At 34.0% G+C, this 26217-nt stretch overlaps 3 protein-coding genes across 3 annotated transcripts; 2 read left to right on the top strand and 1 right to left on the bottom strand.

Annotated features, from left to right (window-relative positions):
* Positions 1 to 5651: 5651 nt before the first annotated feature.
* On the bottom strand, positions 5652 to 6107 carry LOC124896293. The gene has a single exon (XM_047407848.1). The coding sequence runs from the start codon at positions 6105 to 6107 to the stop codon at positions 5652 to 5654; it is 456 nt and encodes a 151-aa protein (XP_047263804.1).
* Positions 6108 to 14420: 8313 nt separating this feature from the next.
* Positions 14421 to 17068, top strand: LOC107859985 (laccase-11). The gene is made up of 6 exons (XM_016705171.2): positions 14421 to 14579; positions 14701 to 14852; positions 14955 to 15199; positions 15306 to 15434; positions 15573 to 16496; positions 16572 to 17068. Exons 1-6 carry the CDS (start codon positions 14481 to 14483, stop codon positions 16700 to 16702), a joined length of 1680 nt encoding a protein of 559 aa, XP_016560657.1. The 5' UTR covers positions 14421 to 14480; the 3' UTR covers positions 16703 to 17068.
* Positions 17069 to 17989: 921 nt separating this feature from the next.
* Positions 17990 to 24361, top strand: LOC107848297 (uncharacterized mitochondrial protein AtMg00810-like). The gene is made up of 2 exons (XM_047407215.1): positions 17990 to 18308; positions 23675 to 24361. The coding sequence occupies exons 1-2, from the start codon at positions 18283 to 18285 to the stop codon at positions 23964 to 23966; spliced, it is 318 nt and encodes a 105-aa protein (XP_047263171.1). The 5' UTR covers positions 17990 to 18282; the 3' UTR covers positions 23967 to 24361.
* Positions 24362 to 26217: the final 1856 nt, after the last annotated feature.

The raw sequence follows: 26217 nt of genomic DNA, 5'->3' as shown, positions 1-26217 counted from the left end.
AATATAATCGTGCCTTAAGCCTATCAAATTATGATAGCTTATAACCTATTTCAAGATTTTGCAACTTCAGAAGCAAATCGAGGCATACATATGATGTAGTGAATTTTTCTTTCTCTAGCATATCTTATAATCATATAAGCGTGTGAAAATATCATCACTTTTGATGATCATTATCATATTGTCCTTCCATGCGTATATTCGTGCATTCAATCACTTGTCTTCTTTCAGACATATTATGCACTTCTACCACATACACCTCAAGAATGAAGTAAGTTGTCATATTTCGGACTTATCATATATTGCTACCACATTCACTTCATGGAATGAAGCATATTCAATGGGTCGAATTTCATGACTTTTCATCAAATACCCATTATTTTGCCTTAGCCATCATAATATATCAATATGGTGCATTGAGATTCAAACTCAACGTCTTATCCATATAAAGACATCATAGGCATAAATCAATGGGACTTGAACCCAACATATTATCATCTCTTTTGATAATATTGTTCTTGAGAAATAAATTCAAAATATAAATGGTTTCAAACCAATTATTTTTCCTCAAATCCAACAATAATTATATCATTAATAGAAAAATACAAATAACATAATGAATTACTAACCTTGATCTTTAGATTTATAATGTCACCTTATTTGGCAGAGTCTCGTGCGAACACATCTCAATTGGTAAGAAACTTCGTGCTGATAACGTGTTATAAACTAATAAAGAATAAAGAAGAAAAGTAGAGAGAGAATAGAGAGTAATTCTTATTTGTCTTGAGGGATGAGAGATTATATGATTGTAAATACAATGAACAAAATCCCTCTATTTATAAGAGAAATTTACTCCTGAGTAAAAGACAGATGCTTTAAATCCTAATATATCAAAGTAGATCTTAATAGACATTCACTATAATGTAAATACATTTATAACAATTAACATATATTCTCACTTTATTAAATGAATTAACAACAATGAATTTATACTTACGTGTAAGTATTTTCCAGTAAAATATAGTTCAACTTTGTTTGAAAAAACAAAACAAAACAAGCTCTTGTAAATAGATGCACACACCACCTCACAAATTAAGTATTTATTAGCAGTCTATTTAATAAATTAACCTTCCTAATTACAATTTGAAATTAAAGTACGATTATTAATATTTTATGTAGATATTTTAAAAAAATATAAATCTATCTTGATTTATTAAAATTGACAAATAAATTGTATTTTCATTATATAGGATTTAGGTAAAAAGGAACGGAGCGAAGATTGAAAAAATTGTTTTTGGAAGGGGTAAAATCGTTTCCTCCTTGGAGGAAGGAGTTCAAAAGCTAGAAAATTTAAAACTATTAAAGGAAAACATATCAAGTCCATTGGGGATAAAATATTTTTTGCCTTTTTTCTTTCAATGTACGTGGAATCCTATATTTTTTTTAATTATTTTTTTATTTGTAAGACTAAAAACTTTCGATCGGTCTTTGAGTTAGTGAGGCAAGTTTTCAAAAGGCTAAAAAACACAATAAAATACGTAAAATTTGTACAAAACGATATCATATTAGACTTCACAGATCGATAAATCTATACTCGTATTACCAAGTGTAGAAACAAATAGTTTTACAAGTATTTCTTATATCTTACTTATAAAATTTTATATTAAAAATAAAATGTCTTCAGAAAGTTTTGTAACGGACTGCAAAATCAATTAGCCATAAAATTAAACACAACGTGTTTTATTGTGGTCACAAAGAGTCAAACGCGCCAATCTAGGCCTAGCTAACTATGATTCAAAATATTTATTGTGGTTTTCATTTATATACTCGGTTTGTGGTTGTTTTTTTCATTTGTAGTAGTATATTCTTTTAAAAATAAGAAAGGTAGTTTAACCATTTTGTCATTACTTATGTCTTAAAATATAATTTTTTTATTGAGTAATGATTAATTCTATTTTAAAATGATAAATAATTTTAAATAATTTTTTTTCTTTTAAATCACGACATACAATTTGAGATTGGTGAGTAATACAAAGAGGGTCGGAGGATGGTCCACAGTGGCGAGCCACCTTATGATTAAGGGGTTACTATTTATATATGGTTAAAGTTATTTTTTATGTATATATAATTGATGTTGAACTCCCTTCGGCCAATTCGTGTGCCTACTTTTTTCGATCTTGAACCCCCTTAGTAAAAATTTTGATTCCACCACTGAAGGTCCGGTCTGCTTTTTCATGACTTTTTACGACTCGTGTGGGTGTGTCATTTCCTTGTTCATGAAATGTCCCTCTCACCATATGCTTTCACAAGCACGTTCTGATAGTGACGCAGATCCAATCCTCCTATTCATTTTAAGCTATTGGAGGAGCGTTACGTTAATTAATTGAGATACGGGGGTAAATAAAATTTCAGATAAATATTCTCTTGATTAAAGCTGTTAAATATTTTTCTCAACTATCATGATTAGTAGAATACTGATGGTATGTATTATTATATCATGACCAAATTCAGAGTATGTACAACTTCTTTGATTCTATTAATTAATAGGAGCATTGAGCGAGCTATTACATATCATAAAGCAACGTAACATCGATGAAATCTCAGTAATGGAGATCAAGTTCAATGGAATAGTACATTGAGGAAGAGAGAGAACTCAGAGGGAGAGAGAATTGGTATTGAACAAAAATATCTGAGTTAGTTACAAGTAATGCCTACTCAACTATATATATACATGAGTTAGGTAACTCACTCTATGCTCCACTTACTCATAAACTTACAGCTGTACGACTCCTAACTAATTCTGTTACAACTCCTAACTAATTCTATTTACTGCTTCCTATCATTCTCAACACCCCTCCTCAAGTTGATGCTTGAAAGATGTCTTTCAAGACCAGCTTGGACATTAGATACATGTGTCGTGATTTCCCTAGACCTTTAGTGAGTAGGTCAGTTAGATAATCCTTGGTTGAAACATGATGAGTCTTGATCATACTCTGCACCAGTTTTTTCCTTACAAAGTGACAGTCGATGTTAAAGTGCTTTGTCCTTTCATGAAAGATTGGATTAGCTGCAATTTGAATAGCAGCTTTGCTGTCACAGTAGGTATCTATAGGTTGCTTGATCCCTACTCCCAGTTCTCTGAACACCCTTTGTCAACCAGGTTACTTCTGCTACAGCTGAAGCCATGCTCCTGAACTCTGCTTCAGCTGAGCTCCTAGCAACGGTTTTTTACTTCTTGGACTTGCATGATACCATGGCCTCTCCAAACTAACCTAAGTAGCCAGTAACTGATCGTCTAGTCTGCAAACATGAACCCCAATCTGAGTTACAATACACACTGAGTATATTAGTATTATCTGAGGGTATGAGTAATCCTAGTCCTGGTGCAGATTTGATATACCTCACTACCCTCAGAGCAGCTTCTATGTGTGACTCCTTTGGTGCATGCATATACTAACTCAGAACTTGAACTACAAAGGTTATATCAACCCTTGTCATTGTAAGATACAATAATCTTCCCACAATTCTTTGATAGCTTCCAACATCTACTAAAGGTTTGTCTTTAGAGGTTCTGTAATCTTGCACATGAGTATCATATTCTCTAGCTGTCAGTTTCAAATTTACTTCAAGAGGGGAGAAGCAGGTTTGGCTCCACTTAGTCCCATTTCAGATATCAATTCTAGAGCATATTTTCTTTGGCTCATCACAATACCCGCTTTGGATCTGGCAAATTCCATGCCTAGAAAGAATTTCAACTCACACAAGTCTTTCATCTTGAACTTTAATCTCAGATCAGTCCTTGTCTTATGAATTAGCTTATCACAACTGCCAGTAACTAAGAGGTCATCTACATAGACTGTCGACACAAGAACTCTGATGAATGATGCCCAAGGACAGTAGTAGATTATTTACCTGTGAATTAAAGAATTCACTCCCATTGTCAGTCCTAAGGATTTTTACAGAAGAGAGAAACACATTCTGAACCATTAGAAGGAAGTTTTTTAGAGCAACTACCATTCCTACTTTGGAGCCAAGTAGAAATAGCCAAGTATACCTTGAAAAATCATCAACCAAGGTGAGAAAGTACCTCTTTCCATCATGAGTTGGGACCTTGTAGGGTTTTCATACATCCCCATGCAACAATTGAAAGCAAGCGGTAGTAGAGTTAGTGCTTAAAGGAAAAGGAAGTCTAGATTGCTTGCCCAAAGGACAGACAGTACAATGTTCAGTAGAGTTCTTATGAACTTTTACATTTTTGAAACAGTTCAGTTTAAGTAGAGTATTAAATGGCACATGACCAAGTCTCTTATGCCATAAAGAGAGACTTATTTCTTCTGAATGAGCTTCTACTGCAAATGACTTAGTATTATTTCCTGCAACTGGTTGAGTACCAGGATTCTTCACAAAATAGTCAGCATTCAACACATAGAGATCATTCTCCAATTTACCAATCCCCCTCACTTTCCCACTGAAGAGGTCCTGGAAGAGGCAGAAATCAGGATAAAATCTTGCACAACAATTCAACTCTTTTGTAAGCTTTGACACAGACAACAAATTGTATTTAAATTTGGGAATATGCAGTACTTCTTTGATCTGACACCCTTTAAGTACTTGTGAGTGTCCTATATGGCTTACACTAGCAAACTCTCCTGTAGGTAAGTGAACTTTGCCATTACTTGATGCACTTAACAACTTGGTGGGGTTAGTTAACATGTTTATGTCATTAACCATGTGCTTTGAAGCACCAGTATCTATTATCCACTTAACTTCACTAGACTGAGTTAGAGGTCCAACCATCATACCTAAAGCTCTGGCTATTGAGTTGCCATCATTTCCCTTCTCAAGTAACTGAATGATTTGCTTATATTGATCGGGTGTAAAGTGTGGTGCCTGAGGCTATATCACTCCTGATTTATCCAGATGGTTAACATTGTTGCTAGTTGATCCTATCATCACATCACCTTTACCGATAGGAGCAGACTGATAACCTGCAAAACAACCACTGGGAATATGCCCTGTGTTGTTAAAGTAACTACTTACATAGTGAGCTATTGCGGCAAGTTCAAAAGTGTTCCTCCTTTTTCCCTTAAAATCAGTCAGATGGCCATGAAGCTTGTAGCAGGTAGCTTTGGTATGACCTGTGAAATGGCAATAGTCACAGTAAAGGTTATTCCAACTCTAAGACTCTTCTTAGATCTGGATCCTTGAGATGATATTTGCCTGGTAGGCACATTTCCTCGACTACCACTCCTGCTAAAAAACACCTGAGCATTTGTTGCACTAGACATGGCTTGAGAACCTTTGTCATACACTGCATCTTTGTTGATGCTCAGTCAAGAAAGTTCATCATATGTGTGACCATTTCCCCCAACTACAGAATTGGATTTCCCAAGAATTCTCTGACCTTTTTCAGATATAGCCAGTGAATATGCTTTGTTCAAACAAGGAGGAGGATCCATCATCATAATTTGGCTTCTATACTGATTATAGGACTCATTAAGGCCCATGCGAAATTGCATCAAACGTTGATATTCAAAGTGAGTAGCATAAGTCTTTGATTCTGCACAGTCACAGCCAGGTTAGGGCATTAGGGAATCATACTCCTCCCAGAGCCCCTTCATGCGTGAGAAATACGCAGCTACAGACATAGTACCCTAAGCCAAAGTAGCAATCTCTTTATGAAGATAGAAAATTCTGGATCCATCCACTTTGTCAAACCGTTCCTGCAGATCCTTCCAAACTTTTTGAGCATTACATGCATACACCACTCCACTTAAGAGCTCTTTGCTCACTGAGTTCATAATCCACGAGAGAATAATGTCATTACATCGTTCCCACGACTCATGAAGGGAAGGGGGAAACTTATCCTTAGAACATTTACCATCAACAAACCCCAATTTACATTTTCCTAAGAGGTCAATTTTCATATAACGACTCCGTAAAGCATAATTTTCAGATCCAGATAGTTGTATGGAAACTAGAGTGCTGCCTGGAGAATCACAAGGCTGTAGATACAATGGATGATTGTGATCAATCACAATTGGAGCATTTGCAGGAGCAACAGTTGAAGTACCAACAGAACTTTCATGAACACCTTCCTCAGTAGCCATTGAATAGAGCACACGAAACTATAAAGTAACAGGCAACAAAGAATGAATCAAATGCACACAATGTACACGCAGAAATGCACCAGAGATAACAGAACATAGAGCTCAGATCTAGATACTGAAGTTAGTCTATAAAATGAGAAGAGAAACAGAGCTGGGAAGCTTCCCAATGGCTCTGATACCATGATGAAATCTCAGTAATGGAGATCAAGTTCAATGGAATAGTACATTGAGGAAGAGAGAGAACTCAGAGAGAGAGAGAGAGAATTGGTATTGAACAAAAATATCCGAGTTAGTTACAAGTAATGCCTACACAACTATATATATACATGAGCTAGGTAACTCACTCTAGGCTCCACTTACTCATAAACTTACAGCTGTATAACTCCTAACTAATTTTGTTACAACTCCTAACTAATTCTATTTACTGCTTCCCATCATTCTCAACAAACATCCATCCATGATTAGTGAAAAGACTATAAACTCTTTCATGTATTCGTTGGAAAAAAAATTTGAGATTCACACATTGCATGAACCATTTCTGGTGGTAATGGTCTCACGATTTTTTTTTTCATTTTCAGAAACTCAAATCAAAAAAATATGACTAGTTAGGAGCATATGAATCCGACTATCTATCACAAAACACACACACACACACACACACACACACACATATATATATATATATATATATATATATATATTAGTTCAAAGAAAAACAGATTGTTCTCATTGTCCTAGTTTTGTGTTTACTAATGGTCCTTATCACTGATCGATTATTTCGAAAATTGCAACTAAGTTCAGATTTTGTCGTTTTAAGCAATCGCACAAACGATTGCAATCACCAAACGACATAACAACGTGAAAAATAACGTGCTGCACTTTTAAGCTAAGACACCTATCAACTTTTTACACCCTCTGGTAAAATTGCACATCAGTAGTAAATCTTCGTATATAACTGGTTAACTAATAAAGATGATCATAGTGTAAAAATTCTTTGTATATTACAACTTAAATCCATATATATATAGTAAATGACTTCAGCAGTTAATTATATTCCGTATACATTTACATACAATATCAATAATAATTTGAGTCTTTGATCATGGAGGTGTGGAAGGTTTAATTGGACGTAGTGTATGTCAGGATTTGCATTGTCTCTTTAATTATTTTCAGGTTGGGAGGTGGTATTAGCTGGAACATCTGTTTTTATTTGAATTTCTAGCAAGAGTACGTAGTGTCCCCACGAAAGCAAGTTTAGCTGTTGTGAGTTATGACATGTAGGTCGATGTTGACCACAACCATACCAGATTTGCATAGAAAAACGAATTAACTTTGTCCTTATACTATCTGAAAATTTGAAGTTATATCATTCGTTAAATTTTCATCTGTCTTTGATCCCTAATGAAGCTTCAAGGTGAGGATAATTTTAATTATAATGAAAAGTTAGAAGTAAGATTACATCGGATATGTTGTTGTAATCAAAAGTTGACGTTACCGGCAAGAACAAACGAGAGAGTATTTTTTTTAAAAGTATAATCAAAAGTTGAAAGCTAAATTTAGATTTTTCTCGAAAAATTTAAATATGTACATGAAACCCACTTGTTTCATGTTGAAGCTGCACTAATGACAATGCAAGGGCAAGCTATAGTAAGAGATTAATTACCAACGTCAAGGCCTCAAGGACAAGGATCACAAAGATAGTGATAACGTTTGAATATATCCTATCTTCCTCAGATCCCACATGTTGAATTACACTGAATAAAGATAAAAAGGCAGTGTGGGATTACACCGGCTTCCAAAAGGTATATACTAGTGCAAATTTACTCTTTTCCCTCCTTGTTATTAATATTGAGTTGAAACAAGAGTATGTAAGGCCACTCTGAAAAATCTTATGGTGCGTGTTTATATTTGTTGTCATGTTCGACAGGGATAAGGTATTTCATGTGTATAATTAAAATGGGGCATCCATTCCTTCTTTACCATCTCTTACCAGGTCAAAGATTTGATCGGTTTCCTCTTTTCTCACTCCTATTCATTAGATTATTTTATTTGTTCAGCAGCTACCGTATTTGTAACTTATTTTGGTTGTTTCATTAGCCTTGAAGTAACTGGTAAAGTTATTGTCATGTGATCAAGTGGTCACGCGTTCAAATCGTGAAAATAACCTCCGACAGTAATGCAGAATAAGATTGTGTTCAATAGAATCTTGTAATCCAGCCCTTCCCCAAGCCCCTCTGCACCGAACTGTCTTTTTATTTACTATTGTAAATCTTACGAAAAATATTCCATCACAACAGTTGTTGAGAATCGAGCTTGAGGCATGCTTCTGTCACTAGCCTTAAGGACATTTCACCCGGTATATATAGGTGTATCCTTCAGAATTCAACAAGCTCTTCTAGGAGACAAAAATAACAAAGATTCAATAAGAATGAAAACACAACACTAAAATGTGCATTATATATATGTACAGTTGAAGGAAGAACTTATTTCACTTGTTCTCTTTTCAGCAATAGGATAGGAATGCCATTTTATAGGTATAGACAATGATCAGAATCTCATCCCATAGCCAAAGCAAAAGCTATAACGATTAATGTCAAAATTAATTTCAACGGCAAGATAGTTTTTAATAGAAATAATACAGAGAGTAAATTGATGTTTACTGATTATTACTCATCGAAAAATTAACATAAGAAATTTCATTACGAAAGCTAAAAAAGGAGAATAATGGTTGTCATAATGCCACTGAAGAGGAGATATTAAGAAATCATTAAGAAGTCATTAAGACTTAATCAATTTGTTTGAACAAATTCGTAAGGTAATTGTCCTTTAGTAAAAAAAATTATTGTTGAGATATCAAAATAATATTTCTTTCATTTAGTCCCTTCTTATTTCTTAGTTCGAGAGGACTTAAATTATGTGTATATATTTATACTGTAAAGAAGTTCTATGTAACCCATTACTTAATTCTCAAATCATCAATTAATGTTGATTATGTATAGTTAAATGTGGTTCGTTATTAAACAATGATAAAGTAATTACAATTTCGTAATGCCGTTGACATGGGTCTAATCCCTAATGAGACGTTGATGCAGTTGTTAATAAATCGACGTTAAGACTTTCAACCCACGTGACTATTTCAAGAATTTTTGATCCTTGTCCATTATTGATAAAACTATTCAGTATATGCATGATTCTTTTTTCAAAATAACTTATGGACATTTTAGATCGCAATGCAAAGATCCATTTAGACTAGATTGAAAATCTTATGAGGAAACATTGGATTATGGTATAAAATTCAGTAAATTATTGCAAACGTTAAACGATAAGTATAATGTTTTGCTCGTAAGCTTGAGAAATACATGAGTAATAGTAGACTGGAATTTGATGTTTGTCTGAATGGATAATTTTTCAAGGGTCATAGACAAAATTTAAATGATGACATAAAAAGGTTCAGAGGACTGTTTTTCTAGTTGGGCTAGAAATCAGTGTGTAAGTAGGCTGAGTCCACCTTTGCTGCTGGAAAGCCCAAATAGCAGTTACTAACACCATTATATTGGCATTCTCATTCATTTTTGAATATCATTTTACTACCAACATGGGTTGTAGTGTAGTGATGGGGCTATTTCACGCTTAATCAGAGGTCTTGAGTTCGAGTTTGGGTATGGTGAAAATCTTGTTGGGAGCGCTACCTCCAGAATGGCCCTGCGATTCGGATTAGTCGGGGCTCCAATGTGAAAATTGAACACCGGCCCAAAAAAAAAAAAAGAATATCATTTTACATACTACTTCAATAACATTGTACTAAAGGACAACCTAGTTTCTGCAAAATGCTATTTCTACTGCTTGAACCCTTGACCTCCTGATCACATGACAACAACTTTATCTGTCACGCCAAAGCTCCCTTCAACATTATATTTTCTCATATTTAATCAAAGAGGTAAAACACATTCTAATTTATTTCTATTATGAAGATGTTAATTCAATAAAGTTCACGAGCTAATTTGTAGTAATATTACAGTTTTTTTTGGTCTATAAAGTACTCAAGTCAACTTGGACATTGTATATTTTGATGTGAGAATGTATGAATCAAATGATAATGCAATGTCCAATTTGTTTGATTATTAAAAAAACATTACACAAATCATTGTTGTTTCACTCCGAACTTTAAGGTGAAGGGATACATCAGCCAAACGTCTACCAATTTTCATCCTTCTTCACTCTATTCTGTTACAGTTCCACTTCATCATATTTTTGTGAATGGATTCAGTTTTTGTATATTGACATAGACAAGTTTATTCAATCTATTCTATCAGAGAAAATATATTAGATATATTTAGATATATGTAAGAGATGGTTTTCAGCAGGTTGTTTGCTCCATGATTTTACTATATCACCCTTAATTAATTATTATAAACTATTTATATATTAAAAATTTAATAATATTTAATTAAAAAATAAAATAGAGATTTAATACATGTCTGCTTCAGTTGATTCAACCATGATTTTACTATATCACCCCTAATTAATTATTATAAGTCATTTATGTATTAAAAAAATAATAATATTAAATCAGTAATTTCACTATATCACCCTTAACTAATTATTATAAGTCAGTTATGTATTAAAAATTAATAATATTTAATTAAAAAAAGGTAAAATAGACATTTATAATATGTCTGATTCAACAACAATTTTACTGTATCACCCCTAATTAATTATTATAAATTATTTATATATTAAAAAAATAATAATATTTTATTGAAAAAGTAAATTTACATTTATATATGTCTGCTTCAATTACTTCAACCATAATTTTGCTAATTCTCACATCTAATTAATTATTGTAAGTCATCTGAGTATTAAAAAATTAATAATATTTAATAAAAAAATATATATAAAATGATAATTAACTCTTGATGTTTTAAACTAACTTGATTTCAGCAGGCTGCTTGCTCCGTAATTTTACTATATCACCCCTAATTAATTAATATAAGTTATTTATATATTAAAAAATTAATAATATTTAATTAAAAATAAAATAAACATTTATGACATATCTGCTTCAATCGTAATTTTACTATATTACCCGAATTAATTATTATAAGTTATTTATGTACTTATAAATTAATAATATTCAATTTGTGATTTTACTATATCACTCATAATTAATTATTATAAGTCATTACGTATTAATTATTCTAAGTCATTTATATATTTAAAAATAATAATATTTAATATAAAAATAAAATATACATTTATGACATGTTGTTTCAGCTGCTTCAATCATAATTTTATTAAATATCATTCTAATTAATTATTATAAGTCATTTAAATATTCAAAATTAATAATATCAATAAAAAATTAGTTTAATCATAATTTTACTAAATATTCCCTAATTAATTATTGTAAGTCATCTAAGTATTAAAAAGTTAATAATATTTAATGAAAAGATAAAATAGACATAAAAAGATAAATTAATTTTTGATATTTTCAATTAACTTGACTTCTTATATGAGACTCACTTAAATTTTTTTAAGGTTTCGACATGTCTACATTTATTGCTTCAACCGTGATTTTACTATTTCGCCCCTGATTAATTATTATAAGCTATTTATATATTAAAAAATTAAGAATATTTAATTAAAAAATAAAATAGACATTTATAACATGTTTGTTTCACCTACTTCAACCGTAATTTTGCTTAATATCATCCTTAATTAATTATTATAAGTCATTTAAGTATTAAAAAATTAATAATATTTAATAAAAAAGATAAGATATAGATATGAAATGATAAATTAACTCTTGATATTTTAAATTAACTTGGCATCTTATATGATGCCCACTTATTTTTTTACAAGAATTTTTTATAGTAATTTTGCTATATCAATTCTAATTAATTGTCACTTAAGATATGTCTACTTCGCTGCTTCAATCGTGATTTTATTATATCTTCCTAATTAATTATTAAGGTCATATAAACATTGTGCCACTTAAAAACTTAAATTGTTTAAAAATATAATTGTCTATCAATCCCGCAAAAGTTTGGACAAGGAGAGTAATATAAATTATTTAAAAATTACATGAGAAGTATTATAAATCATAATAGTTAACAACTTAAAATATCTAAAAAAAATAAATTAATATTTTATACATTTAAAAAAAAACGTAAAAAATACACTAAATCACAATAATTAACAAGTAAAAAAATTTAATGGACAAAATGCCTGCTTTGGCACATCTTCATTAATCCTTTGCCTTGCCTTCATTTTTCCTTCCATTTTGAATTTGTTTGTATTTTTTTTAATTTGTTATATATTTAAAAAAACGTAAAAATTTCTATAAATCACAATAATGAACAACTTAAAAAATTTGAAAGATATAAAATATTTGGCTGACTCTCGAAATTCTATAATTGACTATCAATGCCACAAAAATTTGGATAAGAAGAGTAACGTATATTATTTGAAAATTATATTAAAAAATTATAAAATAAAATAGTTAACAACTTAAAATGTCTCCCAACTTATTATGTATTCTTATAATTTAGCATCTAATTAGTATTAAATTTTGAATATTTATTTTTAATTTTAAAATACTCTAAATATAATCGATGTTCAAATACAAGCCGGTCCCCCTAGTTTTAAAAAAAATTACGGATGACTATTTATAGTTTTTAAGGTGATCCAATAATATTAAAAAGATTCTTACATGTCATGTATTATACTGTAGCAATTAAGCTCCTTAGAATAATGAGCTAAGCAACCAAACAAGAAAAACCTAGTTGAGGGAAGAGTAAAGGATAGATAATGGTGAATAGTTATTCGCATGAAAGCGTTTATATCAGATTAATGCAACCTATCATTAATATTAACGAAGACTAAGAAATAGTTATGTATATTCAAACTCACAGATAATCAAAATAGTATCTGAATTCTTAAAAAATGGTGATAATATAGTAGGTCTACATGAATATAAAAGCATAAAAGTTATTTATTTTAGCAATTTCCTTCAATTCTATTTAAAAGTCTAAATCAATAGCTAGCAATGAAACTGAGTCTTCAACTACCAATCGCTTCTAGTATTTCCCATGAGTTTAATTGGGGAACTTCTAATAAATGGATCCCTATGAAAAAAAACTTTTATCTATTTTGTAATAAATACTTGATGTTCTATATTTTTTCCTACCAAAAATGAACAAGTAGTACAATAATTCATCCCTTCTGAAAAAATACGTCTTGCCTTTTATGCAAACCTGCTTTACCTGAGCTTTATTTTAATATTTATTTTATATACTATACACCAACCCCGTTAGTTAACATGTACTAATACATCTGATTCTCAAGGGATATTTATTTCCCTTTTCTTTTTTCCTGTTATGTTATTTCATTCCATAAATTACAGAATTAACAGTAACTTACAAAGGTGAGCAGCATGTAAGCATATATGCATTTGGTTTTGGAAAATTATTAAAAGCATTACCGGATAAATTAGCATAATTAGGGAGCATTGTGTATTTGTGTTGGTTTTTGAAAAACTGGTAATTTAACATTTTAGAGATGCACAAGTTGCTTTTTTATTTTTTCTGCTGCTAATGTACAAATTGGTTTCGTATGAGGGGTTGTTCACCGTGAAAGGAAACTTTAACAGAATATGATAAGTGAAATCTAAGCAAAATGTGGCCAAGAATTTGAGGAAATAAAGAAAAGCAACTGAATCTTTGAAGTAAAATTAGCTCTTACAAGTCTCTGCAGAATCTTAATTACTTTACTCCTTTATGGAAGTAATATGAATGGATTATAACTTTAAGAGATTAATTTTTTTGTTACACTAATAGTATATTTTAATCTGTGGTGAAGGTAGCCTGTCATATTTTTTGTGTTATAATTACTACCACTTTCGATGAATGTTTACTTGTAATCATCCTTCGGAATTATCAGCATATGAAAGTTGAAATTAGCAATATTATCAGAAATCAAAGTTTGGAGTTGAGGTTTGTCTCTTATTACATGCTAATTAACGTCTACATATACAATAGCACCAAATAGTGAATTTAATTTCTTTCTTTACCGTTAAGGTAAAGTTCATAGCACTATATTTTATATTCTTCTCCTCCCTTTTAGTTCGAGGATATTGGCTTTTGATTTTAGCCTCTACGTCAGTCAATGGCTCCCAAATGTCTTCATCAGTATTTGCTTAAAAGCTTTGCAGGACAACCCATTGGAGTCCTTCTCTACCTACTCTTTGTTACAACAAACTAAAAAGTTCATGAATTGTATTTGCCTCTTATCATTTCACTTGTATAAATATACCTTTTACTTACACCTGTCTCATCATCCAAACAGTTGCTTAAGAGCTTCTAGCTAAGACAAATGGCACAGCAGAGAAGTTTGTTAGGCTTTTTTCTCTTTGGATTTCTTTGTTTCATTTGTCTACCTGCTGAAGCTGCACTTAAGAAATATCAATTTGATGTTAGTCTCTTTAATTTTCATTAAGTGCTTTTGTTTACTTTGGTTCTCAGCTATTGTTTGTTTTGTACAAACATTTGGCACCTTTTCTCATCATGGCCAACTTTCTATATATTTTTTTCAGGTAAAATTGTCAAATGTGAGCAGATTGTGCCATGCAAAACAAATGGTAACAGTAAATGGAGGATTTCCGGGGCCAACTATATACGCTAGAGAAGGAGACAGAGTTCAAATCAACGTTACTAACTACGTACAATATAACTTGTCCATCCATTGGTAAGAACATTAAGTTCAGATGGTAGTTGCTAAACCCCTTTTGAGACTCTAATTTCAGGGGCACAAAGTCACAGACATTGCTTTTTATTCTGATTCTTGCAGGCATGGTCTGAAACAATATCGCAATGGTTGGGCAGATGGGCCAGCTTACATAACTCAGTGCCCTATCCAGACAGGGAAGAGCTATGTTTATGACTTCAATATAACAGGACAAAGAGGAACCTTATGGTGGCATGCACATATTCTTTGGCTAAGGGCAACTGTCTATGGTGCAATAGTGATTCTTCCACAACAAGGAACACCCTTCCCTTTTCCTCAACCAGATAGGGAAGAAGTTGTTATACTAGGTGAGCGTTGGCACTCGCTAATATAGATAGAATTCACCCCCAAAATTTCTCGAAGTTCTCTTACAGCAAAGTATGAGCAGAACATGACATCATTTATGTTTGATAGGAGAATGGTGGAATGCTGATGTTGAAAAAGTCGAGACACAAGGAAATGCATTGGGTTTACCTCCTAATATGTCTGATGCTCACACGATCAACGGAAAGCCGGGGCCTCTTTTCCCATGTTCTGAGAAATGTAAGCATTAGTTTACTGATTTATAGAAGTCTTAGAACCCTGTCGTATCAAAGCAAATATGGCTGTTATAATTACAATGTTTGCATGCAAATTATACACATGCTAACCATGATTCAATTATTTGAATTTCTTTCTCAGATACTTTCGCTATGGAAGTTGAAAAAGGAAAGACATACCTATTAAGAATCATCAATGCTGCTCTCAATGATGAGCTCTTTTTTGCCCTGGCGAACCATACCTTCACAGTGGTAGAAATTGATGCAGTCTACACGAAACCATTCTCCACAGAGGCCATTCTGATTGCACCAGGCCAAACTACAAACGTTCTGGTTCGTGCCAACCAAGTTCCGGGAAGATACTTCATGGCTGCAAGGCCCTTCATGGATGCTCCAATCAGTGTGGATAACAAGACTGCCACTGCTATATTCCAGTACAAGGGAATCCCAGAAACCGTGCTGCCAAAACTTCCAACCTTGCCAGCACAAAATGACTCGGACTTTGCTTTGAGTTATAACGCTAAACTCAAAAGCCTAAATACTCCCAAATATCCAGCAAACGTTCCCCTAAATGTTGATCGACATCTCTTGTTTACAATTGGTCTTGGAATGAATCCTTGTCCCACCTGTATAAATGGAACCAGGCTAACAGCTTCTCTGAACAACATTTCTTTTATCATGCCACAAACTGCACTTCTTCAGTCTCATTACTTTAACATTAAGGGCGTGTACACACTAGATTTCCCAGACAAACCACCTACTCCGTTCAATTTTACAGGGGCACCCCTTACAGCCAACCTAAGGACAAATCTAGGCACAAGGATCAGTAAGGTTGCTTTCAATTCCACCGTTGAAATAGTAATCCAAGATACCAACTTGTTATCGGTGGAGTCACATCCTTTCCATCTTCATGGCTTCAATTTCTTTGTGGTTGGAACTGGTATCGGAAACTTTGACCCCAAAAAAGACCCAGCAAAATACAACTTGATCGATCCTATTGAAAGAAATACAGTAGGTGTTCCAACTGGTGGTTGGACTGCTATCCGGTTCAGAGCTGACAATCCAGGTACATTCCTAGTTTTTCAAAGAACTTTTCTATTGTTCTAAAATCGTTTATTAACATATCCAAATTTCCGTGAAGGGGTCTGGTTCTTCCACTGTCATCTGGAATTGCACACAGGCTGGGGGCTTAAAACAGCATTTTTAGTGGAAGATGGACCAGGATCAGATCATAATATTCTGCCTCCACCAAAGGACCTTCCATCCTGCTAATATCACCAGGCTTTCTTTTTTATCTGTACAAATAAATTTTGTGTGCAGGTCTACAGATGGATTTATTGTTCTTGTTCTTGTTCTTGTTGGCCCATAAGGAAGCAAAAGGCTTTGAAGACTACATACATTCTAGACAGATTGCAACTGCGCGCAGATAAAATATGCAAAATTGAAGAAAAAGGATTTTCTATACCAGGAAAGTAAAGGGATTTGTTTGTAATCTGAGTTATAATAAAGGTCCACACATAAAAAAAAGTGATTTTGGACTCTTGTTTTATATGTACTTCCCTGCTTAATCATCCATGTAAAGAAACTTTCTTCTCTAATCTTTGGATTGAAATACAGCCTCTTTATACTTGCTTTTGACTTGACAGATTTATCAGCTATAGCTAGCAAACCTGAGTTAATCTAGTTAGCACCTGGTATTTCTTAAAAAAGAAGTTCTAAAATTTGAGTTCAATCATCCATGTATAAAAAAAGCTAATAAGACGCCATAATAACTGTTGCGCCGCGTAGATTTAGAGGTAAACCTTAAAATAATCCCTTAGGCCTGAACACAAACTAAAAACCATCAGTTAAGTTTACCCGAGAGCACTAAACAGTTCTTTGAGCATTCAGAATTGGTGCAAAATTAGCTCGTGGTTACTATGTATCTCTATAACAGCCAGAGCCCTCAGGGTCCAGCAATAAAATCACATTTGCAGATTGTGGCATACTAAGAGCGTCAACTAACTGAGCTACTAAGAAGGAAAAATTGCAAGATCGGAATATTGTAAATATGGGAATTAAGTGACAGGCAGTATGTATTTAGACATTGGCGATATGGAAAGTCAATTTCTGCTATTGCCCTTCTTCATATAAATTGTATTTTTCATGTGATTAAGCTCTCCTTATTAACGATGTGGACAGAAAGCTTGTAACAAACCAAAGCTTTTGATTGATCAATGATGGAACTTACAGGCAAATCGTTCATCAACGTAACCAAAAAGGAAAATAGAAAGGAAGATCTCAGAGTGCTATCACAAAATAGCTAAAGAAAATAAAAGCAACATATGTCTACTAATACATTATTTCCCCCTATTACATATAGACATCTGCCCAAGGTCCCAAATGGAACTCCCCAATATGTCCTTTTGTTGGATAACATGATCTATTTCCATCAGTATTCTATTTATTTGATTAGTTAGTTTATATCTTTGTATTGGGCTTGATCCGCTAAGACAAGTAGTCCATTGCATGATTTTCTATTTTTCGGATCCTATATAAACATAAGGCCCAGCTCACTTGTACAGATAAAAAAAAAAGAGATATTTTCATTTTTTCAGTTTTCAAGGAATGCACAGGAAGCTTCCAGATTTACTCTCTGATCTTCATGGAAGCCTAGCTTTTTTCTCCTTGTTCATCGTTTTTCAGCTCAAGTTCGATAGTTAACATGGTATCAAAGCACAGATCCTACAACATCTAGTGCCAATCTCGCATGCGATAATACCCTCGGTGTGTTTTGGAGTTTTTCGAGTCTTTGTTTCAGCTCAGCTCGGTGATTCAGTTCAGCTTAGTGCAAGCAAAGCTCCAATCAGTTAATGTTGTCGGTTTGTGGCTCTTCTTCGTAAGTTTGTTGATTTTTTTGAAGATAGATTGAAATTTCTTCAATTTTCAAGGCATTGTTTGTGAGACGATCGGTAACTTCGTCCAACTCTTCCCATTTTTGCGTTGTATGATACTTGCTTGATTTTTTTTACCATCATGACGACTGCAAATGCATCTACTTGTGAGTCTCCTTCTTCCACTTCGATTCTGTCACGCACTGTATTTCACGAGGATGACTATACTCACCCTTGTCACCCTTATATGTTCATCCTTCTGATGTCTTAGGCAATTCCTTAGTTTCTGTACCGTTTGATGGTACCTGTTATGGAGGTTGGAGAAAAACTATATTAGTTGCTTTATCTGTGAGGAACAAACTTGACTTTATTAATGGTGGATAGGGGAGACCTCCTGAAGGTTCGCCTTTAGTTAGACAGTGGAAGCGATGCAATGATTTAGTGATTTCGTGGCTAACTAATTCTATGACTAAGGAAATAGTTCGTAGTATTGAATTTTCTGAACTTGCCAAAGACATTTGGAATGAACTAGAAGAGCGGTATGGTAAAGCTGATGCTGCTAGAGTATTTGAGCTAAAGAAGGAATTGGCCCATATTTCCCAGGGCTCCCTGGACATAGCATCTTATTTCAATAAAATCAAGCAACTCTAGGATGCGATTGCTTCCCTCTCTATTACTCGTGTCAAATCCTGTACTTGTGGTGCAAGTAGTGAGTATCAGAAGGATGAAGATGTCCAAAGAGTTTATCAATTCCTAATGGGTTTGAATGATATATATATATACAGACTAGGAGTAACATTTTAATGCTTAAACCTTTTCCTTTCATTGGGATTGTTTATAGCATTTTACTGTCTGATGAAAAACAGAGACAAATTTCAGGTCCTTCTCAATTCTCTGCTGGTTCTGCTTCATTCCATGTAGGAGTATGTAGGAAACATGGTCTTCCTAGATTATTTTTTTTATCAACAAAAGTCCTTCTTCACTTGCAAATACTACAAGAAGCCAGGGCATACTATTGATAAATGCTATAAACTACCTGGATTTCCTCCCAATTTTAAATTCACTAAGTCTTCAACACCTCGCAAATTAGTTGCTCATGCTGAACTGGAATCACATGTTATATCTGACCATACTGGTTTCAATGCTGCTTCTAGCTCTAGTAGCCATACTACTTCTGCTGGTTGTTCCACCTCTACTGAACAGGGCTTTGTCATACCTGGTTTGACAAAGGAACAACATTGTCAGCTGATATATTTGCTCCAGCAGTCTAATCTTGATGGATCTGTTTCTTCTTCTTCTTCTTCTTCTTCTTCTGAGTGTACAGGATCTGTGAACTTTGCTGGTAAGGGGGTGTCTGATAAATCATGTCGTACGGTCTGTTTGCTTTCTCAAGTAGATAACATTGTATGGATCTTCGACTCTGGGGCTACAGACCATATGACTGTCAATAAATCTCTTCTCTTTAATATAGAACCCTTACCTATTCCATATCTTGTTTCATTACCTAATGGCTATAAGGTTAAGGTTACAAATACTGGTTTCCTTACCCTATTTCCAGGGCTCACTCTCAATCATGTTCGTTACATACCTTCTTTTCACTACAATTTAATTTCAATTCATAAACTGCTTGTACAGTTTAACTGTTTTGCCTTCTTTACCAAGACTCATTGTCTTATACAGGGCCCTTCAATGAAGAAGCCTCTGGTTCTTGGTAGAGTGGACAAAGGACTTTATAAATTGCTACAAGCTCCTACTTCTCCTGCATCATGTTCCACACATGCTGATTCACCTGTGCTTACTGCTTCTTGATAAAATCCCTAGAGCTGTTGGACCAAGTTCGTTGATGTGGTTCTTAGAGGAATGGACAAGCTTTATTGATTGAAAATGATCTAATTCTCATTACAATGTTAGTGATGCAATTGCTACTTATAGAGAAAAATAACCGACTCCACTAACATCCAACTCCACTGACTTGACAGCTGTATACCAGCTGTACACCACTCTCTTTTCTAACAAGCTATAACAACCTAACTGACTAGTCTCTTTACTCCCCCTCAAGATGGTGACCGGAAAACATCAAGGACGCTCAGCTTGGAAAGAAGAAACTGATGTTGAGCTGCTAGAAGTCCTTTAGTCATGAGATCAGCTAGTTGCATGTTGGAGGGGACATGAACTAGTTGCAGCAAACCTGATTTGATTCTTTCTCTGACAAAATAACAATCGATTTCTATGTGCTTAGTTCTCTCATGAAAAATAGGATTAGCAGCAATTTGTAGTGCAGCTTTATTATCACAAAACAACTTCACAGGCATGGTTAAAGTCACTCCAAGCTCTGCCAAATAAACCAGCCAGCCATATCACTTCAGTAGTTGCACCTGCCATGCTCCTATACTCAGCTTCTGCTCACTGTATGTTGTTTCTTAGATTTCCAAGAAACCAAAGAATCACCCATCATGACTGTATATCCTGAAACTGACCTTCTAGTGTTGGGATAAGATGCCCAATCAGAATCACGGAAGGCAGTCATAGATGTGATCTCATCTGCTTTAATTAGAATTCCAAGTCCAGGATTACCCTTCAGATACCTCACCACCCTTAGTACACCATCCATGTGAGACTGTTTAGGTCTCTGCATAAATTGTCTTAATATTTGTACTGCAAAGCAAATGTCAAGCCTTGTAATAGTGAGATAAAGCAATTTGCCAACCAGCTTTTAATAACCAAGTATGTCATCTATTTCCCTAGAGCTGTTGGACCAAGTTCGTTGATGTGGTTCTTAGAGGAATGGACAAGCTTTATTGATTGAAAATGATCTAATTCTCATTACAATGTTAGTGATGCAATTGCTACTTATAGAGAAAAATAACCGACTCCACTAACATCCAACTCCACTAACTTGACAGCTATACACCAGCTGTACACCACTCTCTTTTCTAACAAACTATAACAACCTAACTGACTAGTCTCTTTACTTCTGTTTCTTCCAGTTCATCTCCACTTATGCATTCCATTGCATCTATCACTTCTACTGTTTCTTCTGTTTCGATAACTGTACCTATTATTCCTAATGTTGATATGAATAAAATGGATGTTATATGGCATTATAGACTTGGTCATGTTGTTTTTTCTAAACTGAAATTTTTTTCAATTCCTAATGGTATTTTTTCTTCTAAACAGTCTTTCCATTGTCCTATTTGTCCACTTGCCAAGCAGACTAGACTTCCCTTCCCTGACAGCTCCATCAAAACCTCTAAACCTTTTCAACTTATTCATGTGGATACTTGGGGGCCTTATAAATCTCCTACTTTTGATGGGTCAAGGTATTTCTTAACTATTGTGGATGATTATTCCAGGGCCACCTGGACCCATCTGTTAGGAGATAAAAGCAATGCTTTTACTATACTTAAGGCTTTCATTACAATGGTTGAAACTCAATTTTAGTCCACTGTGCAATCAGTCCGGTCTGACAATGCTTTGGAACTTGGTTTTAGCACCTTAGGCACACAGTTCTTTACTGATAAAGGCATTTTACATCAGACAACTTGTCCTCACACCCCTCAGCAAAATGGGGTGGTTGAGAGAAAGTATAGGCATTTACTTGAAACTGCAAGATCCTTACTTTTTCAATCTAATCTCCCTATCAAATTCTGGGGAGATTGTATTCTTACTGCCACTTATTTGATCAATAGGTTCCCCACTCTTTTGCTTCAGAACAAGACACCTTATGAAGTGCTTTATGGACATGCTCCCAGTTACACCCATTTGAGAGCCTTTGGTTGCCTTTGCTATTCCACCATTCCTAAACCACAAAGAGACAAGTTCTCTCCTCATGCTGTTCCTTGTGTGTTCTTAGGCTATCCCTTTGGTAAGAAGGGTTACAAACTTTATAATCTTGTTTCCAAATCTTGTTTTGTCTCTAGAGATGTTATCTTTCATGAACATTTATTTCCGTTTTCTGTTTCTTCTTCTTCTTCTTTTTCTACTCCATCTTCTGTTTTTCCAGTTCTCTCCCAATTTCTTGATGACTTTCCTCCTGCCTTCACCTCTTCTATTCCTTCTTCTACTATTGCTCCTTCTCCTTCTACACCTTCCTCTTCACCTCAATCCCCTTCTTCTTCTCCACCTACCCCTCACCCTCTACCCCATCACTCTCTTTCTATTATCAGACGGTCCACCAGATCTCATACACTACCTACCTATCTTAATGACTTTGTTTATTCCTTTCCATCTGCCCCCAGGTCTGTTTCATCAGTTTCTACTGAAATTCAGCCTCTTCCTTTTGAGCCTCACTCTTACTCTCAGGCTTCCACTGTTCCTGAGTGGCAGGATGCCATGAGAAAGGAGTTTTGAGGCTCTCTAGGCTAATGACACATGGGTTTTGGTTCCTCTCCCTCCCGGTAAGAAAGCTATTGGGTGCAAATGGGTTTATAAAATTAAGCATCGCGCTGATGGTAGCATAGAACGGTATAAAGCTCGGTTGGTGGTTCGGGGTGACACTCAGGTTGAGGGTGTGGATTTTCATGAAACTTTCTTCCCTGTGGTCAAGATGTCTTCCATCAAGGCTCTTATTGATGTTGCTGTGAAACACTATTTGCCACTTTTCCAACTTGATGTCAACAATGCTTTTTTGCATGGCGACTTGAATAAGGAGGTCTATATGAAATTGCCTCCTGGCTTGGCTGTTTCTGGTTCTTCAGCTACCTCTCCTTTAGTCTGCAAATTAATGAAGTCCCTTTATAGCCTCAGATAGGCCTCTCGTCAGTGGTATGCTAAACTTTCTCAGGCTCTCTGTTCTTGGGGTTTTTCTCATTCTTTGAATGATTATTCAATTTTTACCAGAAGGTCTGGCGCTTCTTTGGTGATACTTGTTGTGTATGTTGATGATATTATCTTGACTGTCACTGATCTTGTTGAGATTGATGCCCTTAAATCTTTCCTTCATGACCGGTTTCGAATCAAAGATTTAGGCATCTTGCATTATTTTTTGGGTGTTGAGGTCATGTACTCATCTGAGGGTGTTCTTTTGCATCAGAAGAAATTCATTGCTGATTTGCTCACTGATTTTAATTGTTCAGATTGTAGTTTTGTTATTTCTCCTTTTGAGCTTCATGGTAAGTTGCAAGCATGTGTTGGTGATCCTCTTCCGAATCCTGAGCTCTATTACTGTTTGATTAGAAAATTAATTTTTTTGACCCATACATGCCCAGATTTGTCCTTTGTTGTCCAGCTTCTCAGCCAGTTTATGCAGGCTCCGTGTATGCCTCACTGGCGCACTGCTCTACATTTGTTGCGTTACTTAAAAGGGTACATCTGATTTTGGTTTATTTATCAGTTCTTCTTTTAGCCTCACTTTATCTGCTTATTGTGATAGTGATTGGGGGGCATGCCCCGATAGTCGTCGCTCTGTGTCTGGTTTTGCTGTTTTCTTGGGTGATACTCTTATTGATTGGAAGTCCAAGAAGCAACAGGTTGTCTCTTTGTCTTCAGCTGAGGCTGAATATCGTGCTATGGGCAAGGCAGCGACTGAGTTAACTTGGCTAGTCCGTTTGTTGTCTGATTTTGGTGTCACTATTGACATGCCTATTCCCCTCTATTGTGATAATCAAGCTGCTTTGCATATTGCCCGCAATCCGGTGTTCCATGAGCGTACTAAACTATATTGAATTGGACTGTCACTTTGTACGCTCCAAGCTTGAGGAAGGTCTTGTCAGTCTCTTTCATACTTCCAGCTCTTCTCAGCTGGCTGATCTTTTCACCAAAATTCTCCCTGGTGCTGCTCATCTTCATCTGCGCAAGTTGGGAGTGTTGGCACCCACCAACTTGAAGGGGGGTGTTGGATAACATGATCTATTTCCACCTGTATTCTATTTATTTGATTAGTTAGTCTATATCTTTGTATTGGGCTTGACCCGCTAAGACAAGTAGTCCATTGCATGATTTTTCTATTTTTCGGATCCTATATAAACACAAGGCCCAACACACTTGTACAGAGAAGAAAAACAGAGATATTTTCATTTTTTTCAGTTTTCAAGAAATGCACAGGAAGCTTCCAGATTTACTCTCTGATCTTCATGGAAGCCTAGCTTCTTCCTCCTCCTCCATCGTTTTTCATCTCAAGTTCGATAGTTAACACCTTTTGCTCGTGGCCTTGTTCATAACAAAGCTTATCGAGGAATTAAATTTATTGAGCTACACATTAAATTTTGATTCTAGTAGTTTGATCTTCAAGGATCGGAGTGGTAATCAACTGATATTGGACATTCATGTAACATCGAAGTGGTATTAATTTTTAGGAAATATATTATAAATATACATCCTAACTTATTATATTTACACAAATTTTCACCCTTACAAAAATAATTATAAAAATTTCAACTAATTATGTATTTCGTTAGATATATCGGGAGCTAGTTATATATCTCGACAGGCCTAAAATAATTAAAAAAAAAAAACAGAAGCTAATTATGTATCTTTACAAAGGAAGAAATATATCTTCGTTGGATGTATTTTGTATCTCGATAGACCTAAAATTAAAAAATATATCGAGAGCTAATTATGTATTTTGTATCTTCATTGGATCGAGAGCTAATTATATATGTCGATAGATTCAAAATCAAAATTTTCAATAATTATATAAAATATCAAAATTTATTATAATTAAACTCCAAACTGTCAATTTATGTACACACCAACCAAATAATAGAAAGCACTTTTCTAAGATACTATAACCAGATATTGAAAAATAAATTATTTAAAAAACTTATTTTACTTCATATCAAACACACCCAGCCTCTTCCATTTTCTCTCGATGTCCATAAGAAAGTAGCCAAGAACAATTCTTTTTTTTTTTTTTAGCCAAGAACAATTAAACCTGAACTTCTCTACAAAAAATAAAATAATTTTACTGAAGATGTGCACTAAGATAGATGAGAGTTCACACTTCCCGCCAAATTTTATTAAATTGTTGTAAGTTTCTAATTAACTTTTCCTTCTGAAACTATTCAAGCAAAACTTGTTCTAATTCTCATTGTTTTGGTGAATGCCTTTACAAAACTCATGTAATATACTCATATTTATCCAATGAAATAACAGATAAAATTATTACTCCCTCCATTTCGTTTTAGTTGGCCCTCTTTCTAAAAATATTTATTTCAGTTTAGTTGTCCCTTTGATGAAATCAAGAGGATTTTATTATGTTTTTTCAATATTACCCTCAACATTAAATGATTAAACAAATTGTATTTACTCAAATTCATATTTTCAATGCATAATTAATAGGGTTATTTTAGTAAAATAAGTCTCTATTAAATAATTTCTTAAGGGGTGTGCCAAGTCAATAAGGGCTAAGGGTGTTAAGTGGGTTGGGTCAATCCGGAATCGGCTCGTTAAAAATTATCCGGGTTGTGGGCTGGGCTAGGGCCGGATTGAGGTTAAGTGGGCCGGGCTCAACAGTAAATTTTTTAAAAACAACTCTAACCCGGCCCACTTAATCCAACCAGGTCAAACCCACCTAAACCCGGTCAAAAATTCGGTCAAACCCGATCAAAAATAAAAATAAATTTTTTTTTTCAATAGACACTATATATACCCACCTATAAACATTTTAAATACGTTAAACAATATATATACACTATATATATAGTATATACTACATTAGATTTTAAAAAATATATACACAATTACACATATATACGCACCATTCAATGTATATTGATACTTTAAAGTTTAAATAAAATATACTACAATATATATACATTACAATATATATATATATATATATATATATATAGTTATATACTAATTTATAAAATATATACACATGTATACGTTAAATATACACGTCTATAGAAGATATATATACACATATATGCACCATTCAATGTATATGTACTACTTTAAATAAAATATACTACA

This window comes from Capsicum annuum, chromosome 2 (assembly GCF_002878395.1).
Source record: "Capsicum annuum cultivar UCD-10X-F1 chromosome 2, UCD10Xv1.1, whole genome shotgun sequence".
NCBI classification, from domain to species: Eukaryota; Viridiplantae; Streptophyta; class Magnoliopsida; order Solanales; family Solanaceae; genus Capsicum; species Capsicum annuum.
This window is presented reverse-complemented; position numbering and strand designations above follow the sequence as displayed.

What these genes read in the sequence shown, in the direction of transcription:
- LOC124896293 (XM_047407848.1), bottom strand. Translation starts at nt 6,107, where the DNA reads ATGGCTACTGAGGAAGGTGTTCATGAAAGTTCTGTTGGTACTTCAACT.
- LOC107859985 (XM_016705171.2), top strand. Translation starts at nt 14,481, where the DNA reads ATGGCACAGCAGAGAAGTTTGTTAGGCTTTTTTCTCTTTGGATTTCTT. An exon ending in TTAAGAAATATCAATTTGAT is followed by an intron (nt 14,580 to 14,700) that starts GTTAGTCTCTTT and finishes TATTTTTTTCAG; the next exon opens with GTAAAATTGTCAAATGTGAG. An exon ending in TTTCCCATGTTCTGAGAAAT is followed by an intron (nt 15,435 to 15,572) that starts GTAAGCATTAGT and finishes TTTCTTTCTCAG; the next exon opens with ATACTTTCGCTATGGAAGTT.
- LOC107848297 (XM_047407215.1), top strand. Translation starts at nt 18,283, where the DNA reads ATGTTGTCGGTTTGTGGCTCTTCTTC. An exon ending in TCGGTTTGTGGCTCTTCTTC is followed by an intron (nt 18,309 to 23,674) that starts GTAAGTTTGTTG and finishes TTATTGTGATAG; the next exon opens with TGATTGGGGGGCATGCCCCG.